This window comes from Mixia osmundae (genome assembly GCF_000708205.1).
Source record: "Mixia osmundae IAM 14324 unplaced genomic scaffold scaffold_2, whole genome shotgun sequence".
Classification (NCBI taxonomy): domain Eukaryota; kingdom Fungi; phylum Basidiomycota; class Mixiomycetes; order Mixiales; family Mixiaceae; genus Mixia; species Mixia osmundae.
Genome location: NW_014575562.1, coordinates 44,030 through 64,939, shown reverse-complemented (window position 1 = coordinate 64,939; position 20,910 = coordinate 44,030). Strand labels below are relative to the sequence as shown.

The window sequence follows — 20,910 nt, the reverse complement described above, 5'->3', positions numbered from 1 at the left end:
ATCAAGGTCGTTCCTGCGAGGTTTGCAAGATTGTGTATCCGCGTATCATTGGCAGTATACCCTGCCGGGAAAGCGAGAGTAACCGACAGGATAGGCAGCAAGTGGCATAGTAGTGCGCTTTGCATCATGCACAAGCAAGCTGGCGAAATACGAGCAGGACAAATTGCAGGAGCAAGACGTATGGAGTAATGTTGCAGGCCAAGTATTATTGCGTCGCAGGTTGATCAGCAGGGGTGCCCGTCCAATCGCGCCAGATGAGCTGGTATTCCGGCTGGCCATCATCTGCTCATTATTAGCCAGCATATCCGCACCAATGTGTCTTCCTTACAAGCCTCGATCTCGACGTCACGAGGACAGAAAGGATCGCCTGCATTCCAGCGCGCTCCGCCGTTGATGCTGAGAGCCAATTAGTCAGCACGCGCAGTGCACGTTGAGTGCATCACTTGCACGCTGATAACAGGTCTCCTGTATTTGAGTCTGCCTGGGGAGAACAGTTTCAGCTTGCGCACGTGAGATAGGCGAAAGCTCACCAGTGTCCATGTTGAGGTTGTAAGACCAGCGAATCGCCTGCTGCCTGTGAGTGACGCAAGCAATGCGAGATAGGACTGACTACGCGACAGCAGTCTTCAAGAGGATCGTTCCAAGGCGTGACTCGAGCTGTGCCACGATCAAAATGAAGCGGCGCGGCTGAGAAGTGCGCTCACGTTCGCCTATAATGGTCTCGGTTGCTTCGAATAGCGCAAACTCGCCGCGCTGATTGTAATCCTCGCCGCGAAAGTGGTTGGAGACGGTTACAAAGGGGCTGCCCGTGACCTGATGGAAGAGCTGAGCACAGGCGCGCCGATCGGAACGAGACGAATGTACGGCTGTTGTTTCCCATACATTCCTTGGGTAGTGGGGTCTTCTGCTTGCTACGACGTTGAGGAGCACGTTACGAGCGCTGACTGTGCGCATCGTTCGATTCACTTGCACCCGAGCATGGTAGGACACTGTCTCATCCATTCATGAGGAGGGGCAGGCCAGATTGTCGGCCAGATCGAATACTGACAGGTGATCTGCCAAGTATGAGGAAACGCGAGGTATGGCCCGGTCACACTGCGCTCGTATGAGTCTTAGTTGTTGTCATGCAGAGCATTGCAACGGCGCACATGATCGGCGAAAGAGCTGCTGACTCGTTGGGAGATGGCAGATCGACTTGCTTGGACATTGTGTGGCTGACAGGAGAAGCAAGGACCCATGAGGACGCGTTCAGTAAGGCTGCGAGAAGGGCGAGCATTTGTGCGCGTAGACATGAACAATCGTGCCGACGGCAATTTGCAATGCTGACGCAGGGGTCAGACAACTGCGGAGTCAACGGCTCCTGAATGACGGAGCGGGGTGCGCAGCATCGGAGGAATCCCCTAGCTCGCAGGCCCGGGACGCGCTCTCGCAACGGCCGGAAAAGATTTCTTGTAGACCTTTGACAAGTCTGCAGGGAGGCTACGCGTCAGCAAAAGCTTGCAAATCCCCTCTTGACAGACTGACCTGTATCTTATTGGGATAGTCGGGACTTTAAACGGCCATGTATTTGCACAATCTGCTTATTGGCGTGTATCCTCATCGCGAGGCCTTCTGGCGAAGCGGATGTACATCAGGCCTTCCGAGCCCGGTTCTTATATGATCTTGTCTGGGGCAGAAGAAGAGTAGGCTGCGGTCAAGGTCGGGACCTGCGATATACCCGCTCTGAAATCGAGGATGAGATTCGTTTGGATTCTCTACATTCGAACGGCTGTAAATGGCTCTGGCTCGTAACAGCCAGGGAGCCGATCATACCACTGAGCGACAGTCTCCGTATGGAAACGTCCAAGCTGGCAAGAAGGCTGCATGCGCCTCAAATGAGTCGAAGTTCCAACACGAGCGGCTGACGAGCGCGGGCCGTAGAAGTGAAAGTTGACGACGTAGCCACGAGTCGTACCATAAGGAGTCGAATACTCGGTTGAACTTTGGACTCGATGTCCATGGTATGCGGAGGAGATCGCTGCAGAAACGCAAAACAAGCTGGCTTCTAGATGGCATAGGGATATCGCACGGCGGTCGATTCGACTCGCGTTGGCGTGCCTTGGGGCGTTTTGTAAGCGTCCAGATAGACGTAGACATCGCTAAATTTGACTGTCTCTGCTGCGGTATGCAAGCGCGTCCATCCCTTGTAGGAATCTGCAGAGCGTTCATACTTTTCGTCGATGGTCAACAGGGTGAAGCTCACAGCGGACAGATCAAACTTGGGCAGACTTTCATCTGCGCAAGCTTGGAGACTCGTCACGTTGCGGTTACCGGGCTGGCATGACTCAGAGCTATGCAAGCGAGGGACAGTGCTTGTGGAATGAGCAACATCGAGGACGGCAACCAGGAGGGTTGGAGGCGAGATTGGGCTGTGGTTGTCGATCGCGTCGGCCACTCTGCAGTTTTTTTGTCAAAGTCTGGGTGCAAGTGCTGAAGTGGGCGCATCTTCAGTCGCTCGAGGCGACGAAGGCAACGTATACAGACTGCATCGAAGAAAAAGACAGTAAAGTCTGATGCCGTCGGATAGACGAGCAGAAGGCCGAGCGGAAGGCGATATAATGAGACCACAACCTCTCGCACAGTCTGTCTACAAGCCACCCAGCTGCAACAGGAGGGAGCATGGATCAGTGCTGTGAGTGATTTTGAGATCAGACGCGACCGACCTGCTCGATGTGGCACTCGATCGTATCTCCGTCCTCCATGTCCAGTTCTTGCGGCGTCTCATTGCCGGTCAGCCGTCTACCGTCGTACAGAAATCGTACGGAGTTGGCAGCTGCGCCTTGTCTGTCCGCGTAGGCGGTCATCTGCGGATTGCGATCAGCGCTGTAAAGCAAAGCACAAGCTCGACGAGGACTGACGAGTTTGGTGAGTTTGGTCGCCATCTTGATCTTGAAATGGGTCTCTTGACCTCCCGAGTCGGTCACTTTGATCTGGCAATCGAGCGGAACACGTCAGCTTGGCGTTATTTCAGGGAAACTGCTCTGATCTCGACTGACGTTGATGTGCTCAGAGCCACCTTCTGGCTTCGGTTGGGGCTCGGTGTCCGACATGATTGGTGCTCTTCTAGCGTTCTGCAGGGCGCGAGGGATGAGTCAGCGAGTGCGCTTGATCGTCTTCTGTGGTCGTGGCAAAGAGTAAGGAGCTTGAGCGCGTTTTGCAGACTTCAGGGACTTTGCGCGCTGCACTCGTCAGCCTGCGATCATGGACGGCCTAGCTCCGGAAGTTTAGAGATCGTGAAGAGCACAGTTGACCTACAAGATCGCTTCAAGAGTCCGGCGAGCAGTCAACATCAAGCCGTGAGCATCATAGACGCGTGGCATTTACTGGATCAATCGATCATCAGGCTTATAAGCTCTGCGCCTGCTCGCCGTCGGCTGTTGCACTCTGTCCTGCCACCGAGGAGCCTCCACGACATCGACAGAGCTCGGCTGTGGCCCATCGGTAGCTACAGTCAGCTGCCATGGCCTCATCGGGACGAGTACCGGCATTCCCAGGCGGCGCACCTTTCCTGCAAAACGCTGATCGTCTGCCTGCCACGGGCAACCTAGCGCCCGGCACAGGCGGCTCACTATTGCCCGGCAACGCCACACAGCCAAGCAGTGCATCTGCATCAACCTCGCTCGTCGATCGGGTCAGCGACTTTGTCAAAGACAACAAGAGAGCAGTCCTCGCAGCTGCGGGCGTCGTCTTGCTCTCTGGTGGGATCTACTACTATGCCAGCGCGAGCAATGCCCCACGGACGAGGAAGGACAGGCGGTCGAGCAAGGAAGAAGGCGAGAGCGCTTCGGGTGAGGAGACAGACGCGAATCAGGCCGGTCAGCCAGGTACAGCCGGCCGAAAGAAGCATCGCAAGAGGAGGCCCGCAAAGAAAGCTACTTCTGCAACCGTCGAGGAGGCTGATGCATATCCTACTGATCAAGGTGAGCCGTGTTGAGATCATGTGAAGCTGCGTCACTGAACCCTGACAAAAGAGCTCAAGACTTGGTCGCGCGAGGTAACCTTGACATCTGCAGGCATGTACACGCCTGACACCACACGGCTGGCAGGACAAGCACGCAGCAGCAGACGCCCTCAAGGCCAAAGGCAACAGCTCCTACGCGAGCAAGAGCTTCGAGAAAGCCATCGAATATTATACTCAGGCGCTCAGACACGAAGAGGCAGCAGTCTACTTCTCCAACCGCGCTGCATGTCCGTGAACGTCTTTGAAGCCTGATCTGAGAGCTCAAGAGTGCGAGGCGACGGACAGGCTATGCAAACATTGGGCAACCAGAGCGCGTCATCGAAGACACAACAAAAGCCCTGGCCCTCGATCCGACCTATGTGAAAGCTCTCGTACGTCGAGCAAACGCAAGGGAGTCAACAGGCGAAGAGGAGAAGCTCTACGCAGCGCTTTGTGGCACGTTTCTTTGAGGGGACAGCTTCATTTCAGCTGAGTCCGCTTCGATGTGCGCAGATTTCACCGCAGCCGCAATTCTGGAGCAGTTCAACACCCCAGCAACCGCGGAAGCGGTAGAGCGGGTCATGAAGGCCTTCTCAGTCGCGAAAGCCCAGAGAATCATGGAAACAAGAGAGCCTCGCATGCCGAGCCCGACCTTCATCCGCGCCTACATGGAAGCCTTCCGTCCCAGTGCGCCCCCTACTATCCTAGGATGCACTCGCTGATCATGCGCGGACAGGGGCACGACCAGACATGCCAGCAGAAGCCGAACAGGGCGTACAGACACTGAGTCTGGCCTGCGATGCGCTCGATGCCAAGGACTACACCCACGCTTATCAGCTCTTTGACGAGTCGCTTGGCCAAGGTATCAGCTCTCCTGAGCTCGAAGCTTATGCTCTCAACATGCGAGGCACGATGAGGTGACTTATGCAGCCCTCAGCATCGCGCGAATGGCTGACACTTTGTATGGGATACAGGTTCATCATGGGCAAAGCAAAGGAAGCCCTACCCGATCTCGACAGATCGACAGACCTGGCGCCCAGTGTCGCACAGACCTGGGTCAAGAAGGCAAGCGTCCACATGGAGCTAGGACAGACCCAGGATGCGTTTGCCGACTTTGATCAGGCTGTCTCTGTCAATCCTGATGATCCGGACATGTCAGTGATCTTGGCTCGCTGACGGCTCCTACTCATCTCTTGTCGGCTGGACAGATATTATCATCGCGGCCAGGTGCACTTCATCATGGGCGACTATACAAAGGCAATCGAAGAGTACAAGAAGTCTGTCACGCTCGATCGAGCCTTCATCTATAGCCACATCCAACTCGCAGTCGCATACTACAAGGCAGGTTCCCAAGCGAGAGCACTCAAGGCGTTCGAAAAAGGCCTGCGTGAATTCGGTACCACGAGCGGCGAGATACATAATTACTATGGCGAGGTCTTGCTCGATCTCAAGAAATTCGAAGAAGCCTATGCTGCTTTTGCCAAAGCCGTCGAAATGAATCTTGCGGGGTAGGGACTCGCTGTCTGCTGCTTCACTTGAGCTGAAACAGCTTCATTTGCTTACAGTCCAAAACCAGTCAACGTGCTGCCATTAGTGAACCAGGCGCTCTGTGTCTTCACGTGGAATCAAGACTTTGCGCAAGCCGAGCAACTATGTCAACGCGCCATCACAATCGACGAGAATTGCGATGTTGCCGTGGCGACATGCGCGCAGCTCAAGCTACAGCAGAACCAGATTCCGGCAGCTGCAAAGCTGTTCAACCGAGCTGTCGAGCTGGCCAGAACAGAGGTCGAGCTCGTCAATGCCATCTCATATGTCGCGGCAGCAGAAGCTCAACTAGACTTTGTCAAACATTACCCAGAGGTGAGTCTCGGGTTAGGAATGCAGCAGAGCAAGCTGATGTCTCCCATCGCTAACAGCAAGCAGCGCAATTCAAGCTGGGGTCAGATGCATGATGAGAGAGAACGCTGTAGCCAAAGCACCCGTCATGAGGACAGACGTAGCAATATACGACAACATGAGTAACAGAGTGACTAGGCCTCTAGCGGTCGGAACAGTGAGCCAAGTGCGAGCTGAATGGATCTGTTCCAGACTGGCAGGATGCTGTAGCCTCCGGCTTGTACGAGGGCACTCTGAGTGATCTTGAGCATCTCTTCGTCTTGGTAAGCCTTGGCATCGGCAGGTACGTCGTACAAAGTCGTATAGTCATCCCATCGTCCGAGTTCGCCATCGATATCCAGCTCTTCTTGTTCTTTCTCGTCAATGCCCATCTGGTCCTCTGCACTGATCAGACCGGCAAAGTTGTAGCCGGCAGTAGAGCGCGAGGTCGTGGTGTCGATCTGGTGTGCTGCCACTTCTCGTGCATGCTTCTTGACGATACGCTTGGCAGACTTGTCGGTCGATTCCTGTCCGGCTGACGCGTTCAGATGAGTCATCACATGGTGGGAGAGGAGCGTACCAGCTCGGCAATGACTTGGTCCCTGCTGCGCTCGAGCTCGAGCTCTTCTTCTCGTTCTGCGTCCCGTAGCTGCTGCGCTTTCAAGTGACGAGACTTGATGTCTTGAGCCTCCCTTTGCTTGATAGATTCTGCCTCGCGCAGGCTCGACTGCCTATTGCTCGTAATGAGATCGCTGTTCTCCTTTTGGAATTTCTGTATCCTCTCTTCGGTCTCTAGCAGGTCGACGCCGTTGATGAGATTGAAAGTGATCTCTTCTACCTGCTCGAGGTAGTCGTTGTAGTACTTGAGTTCTTTGAAGTCAGTCTGCCTCTTGTTGAACGACTTTGCCAGTCTCTTCCTGATGACAATCTCCTTCTCCACGCCCAGATCTTCGAACGTCTGCGGCAGGAAGCCAGACTTGCGAATGACGGTGCCGCACTGGGGACATGGCTCCGGTCCAAGGGTGAAGAGTCTGTCGATACAGGATTCACACATCTTGTGGTAGCATCTCGAGACGAGCAGGCGCAGCTTCGGGTTCGAGTAGCGGTCATACTTGCACACCGGACACTTGTCGTTCTCGCTCGAGTACTCCACCATCCGTCGACCGAGAAAGGCGTCCACATGGGGAGTTGCAGATGGCGCCGTCAAAGCGGTCGGCTTGGGCGTGCTACTCGATGAGGGCAAGGGCGAAGCAGTACTCTGCTTGTGTGACTGTCTCGCCTTGCCGTTAGCGATGCCGGCAAACTTGTTCGGGTTGCTCATCTCTCGCCGACAGCCAGGCGAGGGAGAGTGAGTGGGTGAGTGCGTCGATGTGTGTCAGCCAGAGGACGCGCCCTACCGGCTGGCGGGCTGTGGCCTGGCGACGCACGCTCGTAACATCGTCCTCCTCGGCCGGACTCCCTTTCTCAGCCTCTGGTTCATACGTCTCGGAACGAGCCAGATGAAGCGGCAATGATGGTCTCCAAAGAGCCCATGACGGCCGCCCAGCTGAACATGCTCTTTGACACGCTGTATGGGTTGTGCAAGGACCCCAAGCCTCAGCGCCCTACGGCAGCCATATACGAGCAAGTGCATCAATCTCTCAGCAGCACGCCAGAGTTTCAAGCGGGATGCCCGGCAGTTCGCCGCTTGATGAGCCAGGTCAAATACCGCAAATTCATCTACGATGCCGTCACCAAGCTACGTACCGAGATACGATACGACATCGAGACCGGCACAACTTCACAAGCGTCATTCGAGGCTGCTTGTGCTCGCGCAGGCGTAGTCAGATCGAGCTTGGGAACGATCAGATTCGACGGCATGGCGCCGAAATGGCAAGCGATCTGGGCCTCTCTCTCCGCTCTCGGTCACTTGCTCTCCACTCTGCACGATCAGCAAGAGGTCGAGGACGAAGAAGTATCAGTCGATAGCTGCATCAGCGATGGAGCTTCCATACTCTCCTCAGAGACACGCACACGCTCATCCTCACCCACCTTGGTCGATCTGTCCATTTGCGAGCCCGTCACCTTCCCGCCTGCAACTCCGCCGCACCTCAAGTACGATGCTAGTCAACCGCTACGTTCGAGGGTCACTCCAGGCCTTGGCGCTCTAGAGCAATTCGGCTTTGTGGTCTCGCATATCACTCAGTGGACCGTCATAGATACATGGCTTGCATCAGACCGACTCATCCGCCTCTTCGTCACTGCATACCGATCAGAGTCACTCGCCAATGCCATGCTCACCTTGCTTGACTTACATGACCCCGACCTCATCATGACCTCGCTCGAAACGATCCTCAGACTGGCAAACGAGGCGGATTCGGTCCGCTGTTCGACAGAGACTCATCCATAATTGTCTTCAGCCATGTGTCAAAGGTCGCGCAGATCAACGAGGCTTGCGAACAATAGCCATCGTAGACTGGCGGCCTCGCGCCAGCAAGTCATGCAATGTGAAGTGTCTTTGCTTCTCTGTCAGAGACACCAAGGCCGACAAGAGGGAGTGCGTACGCATTTTGGGTCGGCTGTATCGCGTGGCGTCGATGTGACAAGCTATCTCATGGCAGACAAGCCGATCGGCCCTCGTCATCGTCAGACGGGCGGAAGTGTAGAATTGCAAGCTCATCCACAGATAAGATTGACGCGTCCCTCCGCCCCCGTTTTCGCTTGCTGACTACGAGACGAGTGGTACGAGGGTCGGATGACGCGCGCACCAGGAGGCCGAACGATGGCACAGCAAGCGCGCAGCCGCGTCCTCTTCGAGACGCTCCTCAAGGTCTGCAAGGAGAGCAACACGATTCAGCTCGGCGAACAAGTACTCGAGGAAGCTACCCGGCTCTTGTCGGTCGACCCAATCTTCGAGGAATGCAGTTCCAGATCATAAGTGATCACGCGCGAGGTACAGATATGCACACAAGTCTACAAGGCCGTCCGGGCAGTGCAGAAGGTTGGCGACTATGACCCCTTGCGAGGTACCTCACTCTCTCCAAACGCTATCCATTCGAGTTGCCAGACAGCGGGCATCAAGCAGAGTGTCTTCGTCAATCTCAAGCATGACGGATTCAATCAGAGATACCCTTGGCTTGCTATGGTGGCCTTCTTTGAGTTGCAAGAATCTTGTGCCACAACCGAAAAAAAGCGACGGTGGAGATGACGCGGAAGGAAGCGAATTCGTCGAAGATTCTGAACTTTCCTGAGCTCTCGAGCAAACGGTCGCTACTCATATTGGCCTTCGATCCAGAATCCAGATCGGTCTGGAGCTCTCGTGCAATGCGGCGCGGTGATGAAGCATCCTCAGCAAAATCAGCAGAGCAAGGCTTTCCTCATTCTCGAGCGCTTCACAAGACTCTTCGTCATCGCCACGCGATCGGATAGGTTGACTCGAGCGATGCTACCTCTTGTCGACCTCGACACTCCTGCTCAAGTCGACATCTGTCTCGAGGCTCTGCTACAAATGAACCCACGAGACTACCCACATTGCTTCAGCTCTCACTCGTTACAATGCATCTGAAAAGCTGGCAGGACTCGCTTGAGATACGAAAGTGCCTCGACGGAATGCAGCTTTTTCATCGAGACTACCTCCAATCGTGTCAGAGCAGCCTGCATACTCGTAGGATAGCAGCAGCAGGTTACATTTTCGAGATCTGCATAGAATCCCACAACTTTGCGTGCATCATCCTTCAGCGGGGCTGAGTGTGCCGTAAGGAGCGTTCTTGATAGTGCACTCGGGATCGAAGTCGAAACCGGTGATTCCAAGGTCCTTGCAAGCTGGCGACACAGCACATGCCTCCGTGATCTTGCCTTGATCGAGATGAACGAAGGCATTAGGGGCTACAAGACAAATGGAAAGTTAGGCTCGACTATTCAGGGTAAACGCTCTGACGTACGGCCACCGCGAAGAGGAACGTCGAAGGCCAGCGTCATCGTAGCATTACAGCCACAGGCGGCGACGATGTTCGTACCGGAGATAGGGGCATTGGTATTGGTGGTAACGGTCCATTTGCTATAGACATAGCTCATCAGCAAGGCTGCTGGCCGAACGCGTACAGACTCACCCCGTATTGGCGTCATAGCCGCTGTCAACGAGATCGACACCGCCAATATTTGACAAAATCTTGATACGCTCGCCGACAGTCAGGCGGAACTGAGCATCGCTCTCGTCAGTGGGCCCGTTGCACAAGCCAGCGAGAGGATAACGCACCTTGACGATCGCTTGACCGACTTCTACGTCGTACGTCTCGGACTTGCCTTGGCCATTCCGCAGATACAGGGCGCCGCACAACGCCTTACCACCAAGGAAGATCTCAAAGTCTCCGGTGTTGCCATTGGGCCACTGCTGAGCCAGGGCACCGGTAGCGGCAAGAGTGATAGCGAGCAAGCCCTTGAACATTCTTGCTGTTACTTATCGTCGATGAAAAGAAATGAGGGAAACGGCACATCGGACGGGAGATGGTTGTCAGTGCCTGACACTCGCACCCCAAGCCTGGGCAACGTATGCGTCGTGAGGTCACAACCGCCTCAAGGGATTCGAACAACGCGCCAGGCTGTTGTCAAGCCGCCATTTCCGTAGCTCCGCGAACGATGTTGCATTACATTGTCGCACTGCCAACAGTCTGAATCTGGAGTTCCCGCGAGATTGAGGAGCATTCGTATTCGTAAGGGTACGGATGCGTTGTCTCGCACCTGGCGCGGCTGTTCGAGCTAGAAGCAAGTCTGCCTGTCTCTGCGATGAGTGGCCAACTCAAGGGAAAGGGAGAGCAGATGCGAACATACTTGGAAGACAAGCGACGAACATTTCCCGCCCAGGTCCACTCATCCAGGTACCGCTCTGACGGGAGAGAAAAAGCCGCAATTTGTACTCTGCCATGGGATCGCAGCACATCTTGTCGTTATCGGGCCATCCGTCTTGATCTTCACCAATGCCACTATACTTGCATGGGTTAGGTGGTCATGAGGACTCAAGGCGGTAGACGTACCGGAAGCGAACAGAAAAGTCGATCCAAGAATCGCGAGGGGTCTGACTGATTGCTTCAAGCGAGACAGAGGCGCGGAACATACCAAAGGTGGCATGAGAGGGTGCCCAATAGCGCGGCGGTCCCCTGCCAACGAGGACGACGGTGGTCTGGAAGGCTCCCGACTGAGTGTTATACAGAGCATGCGGGAAACGGCCTCCGCCTTCTCGCGGTATGGGGCATCGCGCATTTGCCTGGTACAAGACATTGTACGTGCGCACGAAGGGCAGGTCCACTTCCGCGACTGGCTCGGGGCGGATCGAGCGGAAAGGCTCAGAACAAGTTGCTGTCGATTTGCCTGGCTCGCATTCTGGGTTGCCCGTCACCTTCTGGCCGCAGTTGATGGCTGTTGTAGCAGTGTTAAAGGGCGAGAGAAAGTCATCGTTGACGCCCAAGGTGATGTTCAGCTTGACGCTAGCTCGGCAGCATCGTCGCGCGGTGTCGTCCCACATCTTTTGGTCATCGGTAGCATCGATGGTAAAGGTGAACAAACTCGATCGCACTTGGCCGTACGGGTCTTTGTTGAGGCCTATGCTGACGAACGATCGAGCGTTGGTCCCTGACACAGCGTGAGTGTGTGTCTCGTGGTGGGCCAGTCGTGCTCACGCTGGATGACTTTCTGTTTGATGCCTCTGCCATCGGAGAGGACGAGGATTTGTAGTGCGGCATCAAATGCGAACAAGCCCTCTGATCTGTTGGATCAACAGGGTTCAGAGAAAAGACAGAGACTGACGCTCTGAGCAGCGAGCGGTGCCGGCGACTGAGCGGATGTCAGTCAAAGTTGCTAGCTGTATCGTCCTGGTCACCTTTGAGCTGGTAAGTGACCGAGTTGATGCCGAAGTCGTGATTGCGATAGACGCCGTCCTGGCTGCAGACCTGGTGTGCACAGTTGGCGAGGCTAAAGAGCAGCAGAAGCAGAAACATTGCAGGAAAAGTGACGGCAATCAGGATGAGCGCGCAAGATAATTCATCGTATGCGTAGCAGTAAAGCCCAATCGGCACAACAGCGGACTTTGAGCTTCGAGCAGGGCTGATCGAGTACGAGCGATCTTCGCCGATCATACATTCCTCTGACTGTGGCCGCACAGAACTGTCTGGAGCCACACAGCATCCAGACAAAGCTTTCGTCATTCCAGGCTGAGACGCGAGTATTGCTCTTGCCTGTGTCTTCCAGACCGAGCCAGATCGTCAACGTCGTCGCTTTCCCACAGGCGCAGTCATAAGGCGCGGCAGATGGAGCGGGAGTACGTATAGCCAGCTCGTATTGCTCTGTTGTCCCTGTCAGCGATTGAACTTTTGCGCTGACGAGGATGACTCTGCTCGTGGTTGGGTTATAGCCTTGATCAAAGACCATTGATAGCAGGCAACGAGCGAGTGGTCTACATCAGTGGCTCGTCAACAGGCAGCGGCAGCAGCAAGGGTCGACAAACGACATGGACACCATTGTCTGCATCGACTACACGCTGATGCCGCCACCATCTATCAGTTCGGTGCGGCAGAGAAGCAGAGTAGCGCACATCGACTCTGCTCGATTGTGCGATGGTTTGAGCAACGACATCTGACACCACGCCTTCTGTGAGCAAGATGACTATGCAAACTGCCCGAGCCAAGACTGTCTGCATCGATCAGCGGATGCTTTGGTGTGACTGATGGCAACCAACAGATGATGATGACGTCGCTCTTCCGGCCTGCTGGCCAGTCGGTCAACACAGACGAGATCGAAATCAGTCCGACGAAGAGGAAAAGAAACATCTGAGGCGTAACAGGGTAGCGAAAGTGGACTCAGCGCATGGACGGTAAAGCCATGGTCTAGTGAGCTCCTGCGACATTTGTCCATGTCTGACCCTTACTTTTCGTGTATCTTTCAAGGGCGATGGCGGGGTTCAATGCGAAGCATCAGGGAAACGCATACACGCATGTAGCTCCATTGTCGCCGACGGTGATCTGCAGATTTGCGAGAATTGTGGCTGCAAAGGCATCAGGCAGATCAGGAGCTGTCGCACTGGTCCTGGCTCAACAATGCAGCGTATGACTCGTCTTGCCGAGAAAGTGATAGGCTGTGGCGAGATCTGTGCGTCAAGAGCGACAATCATATGCAATGCTGTAGACGTCCGAAACGTTGATTTTGCTCCTACACATGACTGGCTCGAGGGCCAACACAGCGCGGCAATGCAGGGCGTCAGGCATCTCTGGGAGCTGTTGAGATGAGACAGAATGAGATGGCACGGCGACATGTCAAGAAGGGATAAGAATTGGCGTACTCATGTGATTGACTTCGCGTCAATTGCTGGCAACCGGTAAGTCTGCTGCCCACTGACGTACTGACACGATCGACAGCAGGCGATCGTGCTGGCTATGGATGCCATCAAGCCGAACGCTGAGACATGGTCCGACACCACACGCTTCATCCTCGCCATCACGAGCAAGTATGTATGTACACTGGCACTGCCGACAGATCAATCTATCACCGTATCAAGTCTGCCAGATCAGGGCGTCTCAGAGACCGTCTTTGACCTCAATGAAGCGTCAAAGGAAGATGCGCAGACTTCAGAGCTGCCGGACCTACAGCGCCTGACCATCGAGGATGCGCCTCGGCCAAGCGATGAACAGATACGCGACAAGGTCCATGCAATTCAGCTCGAAGAGAGCGTTCTCGAGAAGGAAGAGCACGACGAGAAGCAGCGGAGAACAGAGAGAGCCCGCTGGAAAGCAGACTGGCTCGCAGCTGTCTGCACACATCTCAACGTCAAGCGAGAAGCGCTACCTGATTCGCCACGACTCGAGGAGCTCCGTCCGCTGCTCTCCTCGCTGCCGAGCAACTCCCAAATACACAACGAGATTGTGTCTGATCTCGTACTCGTCAGTCTTGGACTGGCAGGCAAAGCCGTCGACCCTAAAGCCCCCGCTCAGCCGGATTATACCGCTCTAGCACGCACACTCATCTTCAGCATCGCCGCCACGCTCGATATTCCTGCCTCTGTCGTGTATACGTCAGAGAAAGCCATCGCCCAGCAGCTCTTCTTCATCCTGCGAGAAGTCACACAGGCAGAGACAGACACAACGCATGCAACGATGGACGAGACCTCGCGTAAAGCGATAGAGAAGCGCAAGACATCCAAAGCATGGAAATGGGCTGCGACGGGCGCCGGCCTTGTGGTAGGCGGCGTAGCCATCGGTCTGACCGGCGGACTCGCCGCACCCGTGCTTGCACCGTTGCTTGTGGGAGCCAGTGCAGGCACCCTTGGCTTTCTCGCCACCTCGGGTGGTGCGATCCGTCCGTCTCCTGCTTGCAGCATGGTCATCATGCTGATACTGTAGCAGTACTCGGCACGCTCTTTGGCGTTGCTGGCGGCGGTCTCACAGCGTTCAGAGCGCGAAGGAGGATCCAAGGCATCGACGAATTCGAGTTTCATCAGATTGTGGACGATCCAGAGTTGCCTCAGATACCCAGTCTGCACGCCACTATTGTCTGCACCGGCTTCATGACAAAGGAGAACGACTATATCGATCCTTGGCGGCCTACATGCAACCACACTTTAGACCGAAGGGACGTCTATGCACTCAAGACTGAATCCGCCGCGTTCCTTTCGGCCGGCAAGGATCTAGATACCTACGTGAGGGATTACGTTCTCATGAAGGGCGCCACGGAAGTCGTCAAACGGACGGCGCTGGCGGCCTTTTATACTGCCGTCGCTTTGCCGGCTGCCATCTACAAGAGCGCGGGCACCGTACTCGACAATCAATTCATCCGGACTAGGGTCTGTCCGAACATCATGCGTCGAGCGATGACCAGCTGAAGTCTACGGTGGCAGGACAAAGCAAATAAGGCGGGCATTTTGTTGGCCGACGTGCTGGAGCAGCGCGTCCAAGGCGCACGCCCGACGACGCTCATCGGTGCAGGCTTGGGCGCAGTCATTGTTTTCCGAGCACTCATCGAGCTGCACAGTCGCGGTCTAGCTCATCTCCTCTTTGACGTCATTCTCATCAGCGCACCTCTATCACCTTCGCCGGCAGAATGGGCGAAAGCGCGTCATGTCGTTTCGCGCCGTCTCGTCAATGCCTATTCGAGCAACGACTATGTTCTCGCTATCGTCGTCCGACTACACTCGCTCGTTTCGACACAGCTCACTTTGCGCGTGGCAGGCCTGCAGCCTGTGGGAATTGATGGCGTGGAGGACGTCAATGTCAGCGAGATTGTGGGCGGCCACATGGAGCTCCTGTCCAAGCTTGATCAAGTCCTTGCTGTTGTTGATCTGAACAAATGAAGCTGGAAGCTCGGCCCATGTCGGAAGACGAAGGAGCTCCTTGCTCTTACGCGCGAATCAATCGACGCGTCGTGCCCATCGATCGTGTCGTCACCAAGTCTCCCCCTGAGCAAAGAGGCCTCGCTCGGGGCAAGCTGAGAGCTCAGCCAGCCCAGTCTGTTGGCACACGAACTCAAGAGCAGGTTCACCTTGCTCGCACGGTCGCTGTCGGGTCTACCTCGATCCGCACCATACGCTCCTTTTCGAGCTCGAACTCCGCAGAGAGCAAGCTTCGCGAGTCTGTGCACCACGTCCGTGCACCCGAGAATCTCGTTCTAATGCGACCGCTCTTGCAGGCAGCATGGCCTCATCCGTGGACAGGAAGCGAGCGTCAGCATCCCCGGATGCAAAGGTCTCACAAGGTGCAATCTCTTGCCTGCTCCACGTTGCCATGCATCTCAATGATAGCAACATAGATGCGACGTTACCAGCGAAGAAGCGCCGAGTAGTCAAGGATTCGTCCGAAGAAGCGGAAGAGCCATCATCGACCAATGGCAAAGGAAAGGCGAAAGCCGTCGCGGCCATTTTCCAGCCCAAAGCCAAGGCCTCAAGCACCAAGGCGGAAGAGCCGACGTCGGCCTCAACATCAAGATCATCCCCCGAACAAGGCTCGTCCGAGGAATCAGAAGAGACCGACAGCGAGGAGGAAGCCCAGGTGGAAGATGAAAGTAAGGAACGCAAGCAGGACAAGGTACAGGCTGTCAAACTGTACGGCCTCTTGCTCTTGCCGAGATCGTGCTGAGGGTCCAACAGAGCCGAGATATTCACCAAAAAGAAGATTGGTGCCTCGACAGAGATTGGCGGGCACAACGTCCTCGATTGGAAAGCGGGCGACCCGTCAGTACCTCACTATCAGTAAGCGCCGAGACTGACGCGCGACTGGGCACTGTCAGCGTGCCGTACGCGTCTTTGGTCAAAACATTCCAGCTCATCGAAGGAACGTCGAAGCGGCTCGAGATCAGCGCCTTCCTGTCAGCCTATCTGCTTGCAGTCATCCAGCGCTCGCCAGAAGATCTCACCCGGGTTGTCTATCTCTGCATCAACAGAGTATGTAGCTCACTCTCAGACGACAGCTCACGCTGAAGCGTCTCACACACACACAGCTTTGTCCGGACTATGAAGGACTGGAGCTCGGCATTGGGGAGGGACTCCTTCAGAAAGCGATAGCAGAGGCAACAGGGCGCGGTCTAGCCCAAGTCAAGGCAGACTATGTCAAGACAGGCGATCTTGGCCTGGTCGCCCAGGCGAGTCCCGCCGATGACCCTCATCGCACATATGTACTCATCCTTACAGCAGAGCTCACGAAAAGTTCAGCCGACAATGTTCAAACAAAAGCCGCTTGATGTGCGCGTCGTCTTCAAAAATCTCAAGGACATTGCTGCTGCATCTGGCCAAAACGTGTGTATGTGCAGCTTGCATAGAGTCACTCTTCTGAAATTTCCGATAGTCACAAGCGAAGAAAACGGGCATCATCAAGAAGCTCTTAGCCGGCTGCGAGGGCAGCGAGGCGAAGTTCGTCATCCGGTCGCTCGAAGGCAAACTTCGAATCGGCCTTGCCGAGCGCACGGTGCTCATCGCGCTCGCCACTGCGGTCGTGAGACATGAGATAGAGCAGAGTGGCAAAAAGATCAGCCAGGCAGCATTGGAGCAGCGCATAGAAGCCGGCCAGGATATGATCAAGCAGGTCTTTAGCGAGCTCCCGTCGTATGATAAGATCGTTCCTGCTCTGCTTGAGCAAGGCATCGACAAGCTGCATGATGTCTGCGCTCTCACTGCAGGCGAGTTTTGCCACCTTCTCACTGTCAATCCCGGCTGACATCCGCGCAGGCATACCACTGAAGCCTATGCTAGCAAAGCCGACGAAAGCCATCACTGAAGTACTGGACAGATTTGAGGGCCAGGACTTTACCTGCGAGTATAAGTACGATGGCGAGCGAGCCCAAGTGCACATGCTAGAAGACGGTTCGATCAAAGTGTTTTCTCGCAACTCAGAGGATATGTCTATCAAATATCCCGATCTCGTCGAACAGCTGCCTCGCGTGAGTGTATCCAGACTGAGCTTGATCCGAGCTCAGGTGTCTGCGCATGACAGTGCATCAAACCGAGCGTCAAGTCATTCGTCATCGACGCGGAGTGTACTGCATGGAGCAAGGACGAGAAACGGCTTCTACCGTTTCAGGAGCTCAGCAAACGCAAGCGCAAAGGCGTCAAGATCGAAGACGTCACCGTTCGCGTCAAGTTATTCGCCTTTGACCTGCTTTATTTGAACGGCGAGGTAGAGAGCTTGCTCGTCACATCCTGCATGTCACTGAAGATCGGCCTTGCAGACACTTCTCAAGACGGATCTCGACTCGCGCCGGAAGCTACTACGGGAACACTTCAGTCCAGTAGCTAACGAATTTGATTTTGCAACGTCCGCCGATGCTTCTGACGTAGAACATATTCAAGCATTCTTGGATGAGAGTATCAAACAAGGCTGCGAAGGCTTGATGGTCAAAATGCTGCACGGTCAAGGAGCATACTACGAACCTAGCCGACGCAGCATGAATTGGCTCAAGGTTTGTCCGAGCGTAATGTGGAGGTACCTGTAGCACTGACGCCGACGAGCGTTCGATAGGTCAAGAAGGATTATCTGCAAGGCGTAGGCGATTCTTTTGACCTGACGGTGATCGGAGGTTACCACGGCCGTGGCAAACGGACGGCAGTCTATGGCGCTTTCTTACTTGCTTGCTACGATCCAGACTCGGAATCCTACCAAGCCGTCTGCAAGCTCGGCACAGGGTTCAGCGAAGAAGCCCTCGACAGCCATTACACCGTGCTGAAGCCTCACGAATGTGGCAAGCGAGGATATTATGAGGTCGGAACAGCTACGCCAGATGTCTACTTCGAGCCCAGGGTGGTTTGGGAAGTCTTGGCGGCCGATCTCTCTCTGAGCCCAGTCTACACGGCTGCGCGCGAGCAACTCGGCGGCGAACGCGGCGTGTCGCTCCGTTTCCCTCGCTTCATTCGGTAAGCAATCTGTGTAGATGAGGTATATCGGTACTTATGAGGGGTACAGCATTCGGGATGACAAGGGCGTTGAGGATTCCACGACGCCAGAATTCGTACGTTCTCGACAAACGATGCTGCAAAGCCCAACGCTGACGCTGACTCTTCCTCCCTGGCACAGATCGCTGAAGCCTATCAACGTCAGGCTGTCACTGTGAACGGGAAACGCAAGACCGCGGACGAGGACTTGTACTAGCCTTTGGTCTTTGCAGTCGTGACGCGATGATCGTGAGGAGAACTTCGGTTTCGACGCGCGCGCCGGTCTGTCTGCGTCAGCTGGCAGTGCCTAAGCTCACAGATGGACGACGAGGAAACGTTTGCGAGTGTAGCCTGGGACACGCCTGAGCACGACAAGCGCAACCAGGCCGAGGACTCTGCTTCCGCGACCCAAACGAGTCGACACAGCGACGTCAATGGCGGATTCGGCGAGTCACCTTACGCGGCCATTCCTGGCCTTTCGGAACCTTCTCCTAGCAAAGATGCCATCGCTAGCAATGCGTTCACCTCCTCGATGCCTGGTATAAGCCAAGTGACGGCCTGGAAGCTCGATCTATCGGTCAGCGAGCCAGTCAAGGAGCTCGAGGGCTCCAAGGAGGCCTATGTCAGCTATCTCATCAGAGGAGAGGTCGGGTCGGCGTTCACGCATATTGTCGCAGCAGACTGATGACTGGCTCAGACTGATCTCGCCAACTTCACGAGCAAGCAGTTCGAGACGAGGCGGCGCTATCAAGACTTTGTCTTTCTCAAAGATCACCTCACCAAGGATTTCCAAGCTTGCGTCGTGCCGCCTCTGCCTGACAAGCACAGACTCGGTTTGTGGAGCTCTGGGCTATCCATTGATAAGCTCATCATCGTCGCGAATACGTAGAATACATCAAAGGCGATAGGTTCAGCACGGAATTCGTCGAGCGACGCCGAGCAGAGTCAGTGCATGCTCTCTCACTTGTACGCATGCTGATGGAGCAAAATCTCATCCAACAGTCTCGAGCGATTTCTGCAGCGTCTGGCGAGGCATCCGACCTTGTCGCGTTCGCGTCTGCTGCAAGCCTTTCTCGAATCGACAGAATGGGTGCGTGCGAAGCTGACCGCTCGGCTGTGCTCGCTCAACCGGAGAACAGACGGTGACAATGCACAAGCATCTCGCACATCCGCCCATACCCGACTCACCGCCATCACTCCTCGATAACATATCAGACACGCTCGTCAATGCGTTCACCAAAGTCAGAAAACCGGATGAGCGCTTTACAGAGCTCAGGGAGCAGCTCGATAAATTTGAAGAATCCATTGATCGCATTGAGCGTTTGCATCATCGGATGAAAGGTCGTACTGGCGGCAAGTCATCCTGCTGATCGGGCTCTTCGCGCTGGATCTGAGCAGGGCCCGCACAGATCTTTCTCAAGACTACGCCGACTTCTCGGGCTCGATAGAAGGCTTGGGTTTTCTCGAATCCGGTATCACAGAACCTCTCGCACGGTTCGCAAGCTCGCTCGATGAGTTTGAGGCGACCCTCAAGGATAGCGTCCGTCTCCTCTGTCCCGGTGCAGAACAACGCTGACACACAGGTACAACACTAGCACCAGGCCATCTACAACCCCTTTATGAGTCATCTACAATCTCTGCTGGCCTATTCGTCGGCCTTTCGGTCGGTGCTAAAGCTACGAGATCAGAAGCAACTCGACTTCGAAGGCCTATCTGCCTACCTATCAAATATGACGAGCGAACGTGATCGCCTCGCATCAGGTGCAGGACCCAAGCTGGGAATCTCTGGTTACTTGAAGCATCAAGTCGACACTCTGCGCGGAAGTCAGCAGGATATGTCACGCGAGGCGAGGATGGCAAAGCTGGACTCAAAGATCAAAGAGGTACGGGGCCTGAGCTCATACACTATCGAGACGTGACTGATCGATCTCGCATACAGCTGCAAGAAGCAGTCACCGCGGCGCACACGACGAGCGAAGCATTCAGTAACGAAGTACTACGCGAGCAATCTGTCTTTGATCGCACGAAGCAGATCGAGATGAAGATCATCCTCACCGAACTCGCAGAAGCACAGATTGAGATGCACAAAAAGGTGGGTTCCCAGATTAGGAGCAGAGTACGTGTCCTCATGAGGTTTGGCAGACGATGGACGACTTTGAGAAATGCGTGCCGTTCTTGCAGCGGATCAACGCAGGCACGTAATGATAGCAATTCATGCAGTTTGGTGTACAACATACCAGTCATGCAATGTATCCATGTTGTTCCTCACTCTTCGAGCTTCGGATATGCTCGTCTCATTGCTCGATACTTCTTCAAAAAGTATAGTGTTTCAATCTCTCTGCGCCCATGTCAGCATATCACAGACTCTGTGGTGCTATGCATACTTCTTGATGAACTCGGCTTTGGCTATCGCAGACTTGAGCTGCTCCTCATCGCGCTGACCTGCCTGAGGCGCAAAACAACGTCGGAGCTTCTCGTGGAAGCGATAGTTAGGATCAGGATAAGATCGGCCGAGCACAGACAGCTGCAGCCGTTTTCAGCATCTGCCATACAAGCATGCTGACCGGCGAGCCTCTTTGTAAAGCTGCCTCGCCCTAAAGACTAGCTCGCGCATCGGTCGCTGGTGGAAGCTCGGAAAGCGCGCGGATCGGGATCGATGACGATTCCCCGCGGCGCC

At 55.0% G+C, this 20,910-nt stretch overlaps 10 protein-coding genes across 10 annotated transcripts; 4 read left to right on the top strand and 6 right to left on the bottom strand.

Annotated features, from left to right (window-relative positions):
* Nucleotides 1–205: 205 nt before the first annotated feature.
* L969DRAFT_92384 (uncharacterized protein) lies at nt 206–1,207 on the bottom strand (the record flags this gene model as incomplete). The annotated part of the gene is made up of 8 exons (XM_014714302.1): nt 206–282; nt 329–396; nt 448–481; nt 531–567; nt 611–657; nt 705–944; nt 1,049–1,095; nt 1,149–1,207. The coding sequence occupies 8 exons, from the start codon at nt 1,205–1,207 to the stop codon at nt 206–208; spliced, it is 609 nt and encodes a 202-aa protein (XP_014569788.1).
* Nucleotides 1,208–2,486: 1,279 nt separating this feature from the next.
* L969DRAFT_92383 (uncharacterized protein) lies at nt 2,487–3,089 on the bottom strand (the record flags this gene model as incomplete). The annotated part of the gene is made up of 4 exons (XM_014714301.1): nt 2,487–2,641; nt 2,699–2,843; nt 2,898–2,969; nt 3,036–3,089. 4 exons carry the CDS (start codon nt 3,087–3,089, stop codon nt 2,487–2,489), a joined length of 426 nt encoding a protein of 141 aa, XP_014569787.1.
* A 410-nt stretch (nt 3,090–3,499) lies between these two features.
* On the top strand, nt 3,500–5,934 carry L969DRAFT_92382 (uncharacterized protein; the record flags this gene model as incomplete). Its single annotated transcript, XM_014714300.1, has 10 exons — nt 3,500–3,959; nt 4,011–4,033; nt 4,086–4,227; nt 4,286–4,435; nt 4,493–4,666; nt 4,716–4,896; nt 4,954–5,133; nt 5,188–5,487; nt 5,545–5,842; nt 5,899–5,934. 10 exons carry the CDS (start codon nt 3,500–3,502, stop codon nt 5,932–5,934), a joined length of 1,944 nt encoding a protein of 647 aa, XP_014569786.1.
* A 78-nt stretch (nt 5,935–6,012) lies between these two features.
* Nucleotides 6,013–7,195, bottom strand: L969DRAFT_21815 (uncharacterized protein; the record flags this gene model as incomplete). Its single annotated transcript, XM_014714256.1, has 2 exons — nt 6,438–7,195; nt 6,013–6,384 (listed from the first exon to the last, which is right to left on the bottom strand). The coding sequence occupies exons 1-2, from the start codon at nt 7,176–7,178 to the stop codon at nt 6,013–6,015; spliced, it is 1,113 nt and encodes a 370-aa protein (XP_014569742.1). The 5' UTR covers nt 7,179–7,195.
* A 175-nt stretch (nt 7,196–7,370) lies between these two features.
* On the top strand, nt 7,371–8,246 carry L969DRAFT_92380 (uncharacterized protein; the record flags this gene model as incomplete). The annotated part of the gene is made up of 1 exon (XM_014714299.1): nt 7,371–8,246. The coding sequence occupies one exon, from the start codon at nt 7,371–7,373 to the stop codon at nt 8,244–8,246; it is 876 nt and encodes a 291-aa protein (XP_014569785.1).
* A 1,390-nt stretch (nt 8,247–9,636) lies between these two features.
* Nucleotides 9,637–10,500, bottom strand: L969DRAFT_84877 (uncharacterized protein). Its single transcript, XM_014714298.1, has 2 exons — nt 9,946–10,500; nt 9,637–9,893 (listed from the first exon to the last, which is right to left on the bottom strand). The coding sequence occupies exons 1-2, from the start codon at nt 10,278–10,280 to the stop codon at nt 9,755–9,757; spliced, it is 474 nt and encodes a 157-aa protein (XP_014569784.1). The 5' UTR covers nt 10,281–10,500; the 3' UTR covers nt 9,637–9,754.
* L969DRAFT_92378 (uncharacterized protein) lies at nt 10,480–12,654 on the bottom strand (the record flags this gene model as incomplete). Its single annotated transcript, XM_014714297.1, has 9 exons — nt 10,480–10,607; nt 10,664–10,815; nt 10,867–11,461; nt 11,509–11,594; nt 12,009–12,171; nt 12,254–12,281; nt 12,333–12,365; nt 12,420–12,514; nt 12,564–12,654. 9 exons carry the CDS (start codon nt 12,652–12,654, stop codon nt 10,480–10,482), a joined length of 1,371 nt encoding a protein of 456 aa, XP_014569783.1.
* Nucleotides 12,655–13,257: 603 nt separating this feature from the next.
* Nucleotides 13,258–18,450, top strand: L969DRAFT_92377 (uncharacterized protein; the record flags this gene model as incomplete). The annotated part of the gene is made up of 17 exons (XM_014714296.1): nt 13,258–14,176; nt 14,224–14,660; nt 14,715–15,137; nt 15,318–15,444; nt 15,503–15,568; nt 15,623–15,914; nt 15,960–16,043; nt 16,100–16,253; nt 16,310–16,450; nt 16,503–16,604; nt 16,654–16,984; nt 17,034–17,245; nt 17,299–17,481; nt 17,534–17,764; nt 17,824–18,215; nt 18,265–18,310; nt 18,376–18,450. 17 exons carry the CDS (start codon nt 13,258–13,260, stop codon nt 18,448–18,450), a joined length of 4,215 nt encoding a protein of 1,404 aa, XP_014569782.1.
* A 64-nt stretch (nt 18,451–18,514) lies between these two features.
* Nucleotides 18,515–20,840, top strand: L969DRAFT_84865 (uncharacterized protein). Its single transcript, XM_014714295.1, has 10 exons — nt 18,515–18,879; nt 18,931–19,066; nt 19,123–19,177; nt 19,236–19,323; nt 19,373–19,586; nt 19,643–19,773; nt 19,829–20,116; nt 20,173–20,325; nt 20,376–20,571; nt 20,618–20,840. Exons 1-9 carry the CDS (start codon nt 18,553–18,555, stop codon nt 20,433–20,435), a joined length of 1,452 nt encoding a protein of 483 aa, XP_014569781.1. The 5' UTR covers nt 18,515–18,552; the 3' UTR covers nt 20,436–20,571; nt 20,618–20,840.
* L969DRAFT_101374 (uncharacterized protein) lies at nt 20,499–20,847 on the bottom strand (the record flags this gene model as incomplete). The annotated part of the gene is made up of 3 exons (XM_014714294.1): nt 20,499–20,571; nt 20,618–20,757; nt 20,806–20,847. The coding sequence occupies 3 exons, from the start codon at nt 20,845–20,847 to the stop codon at nt 20,499–20,501; spliced, it is 255 nt and encodes an 84-aa protein (XP_014569780.1).
* Nucleotides 20,848–20,910: the final 63 nt, after the last annotated feature.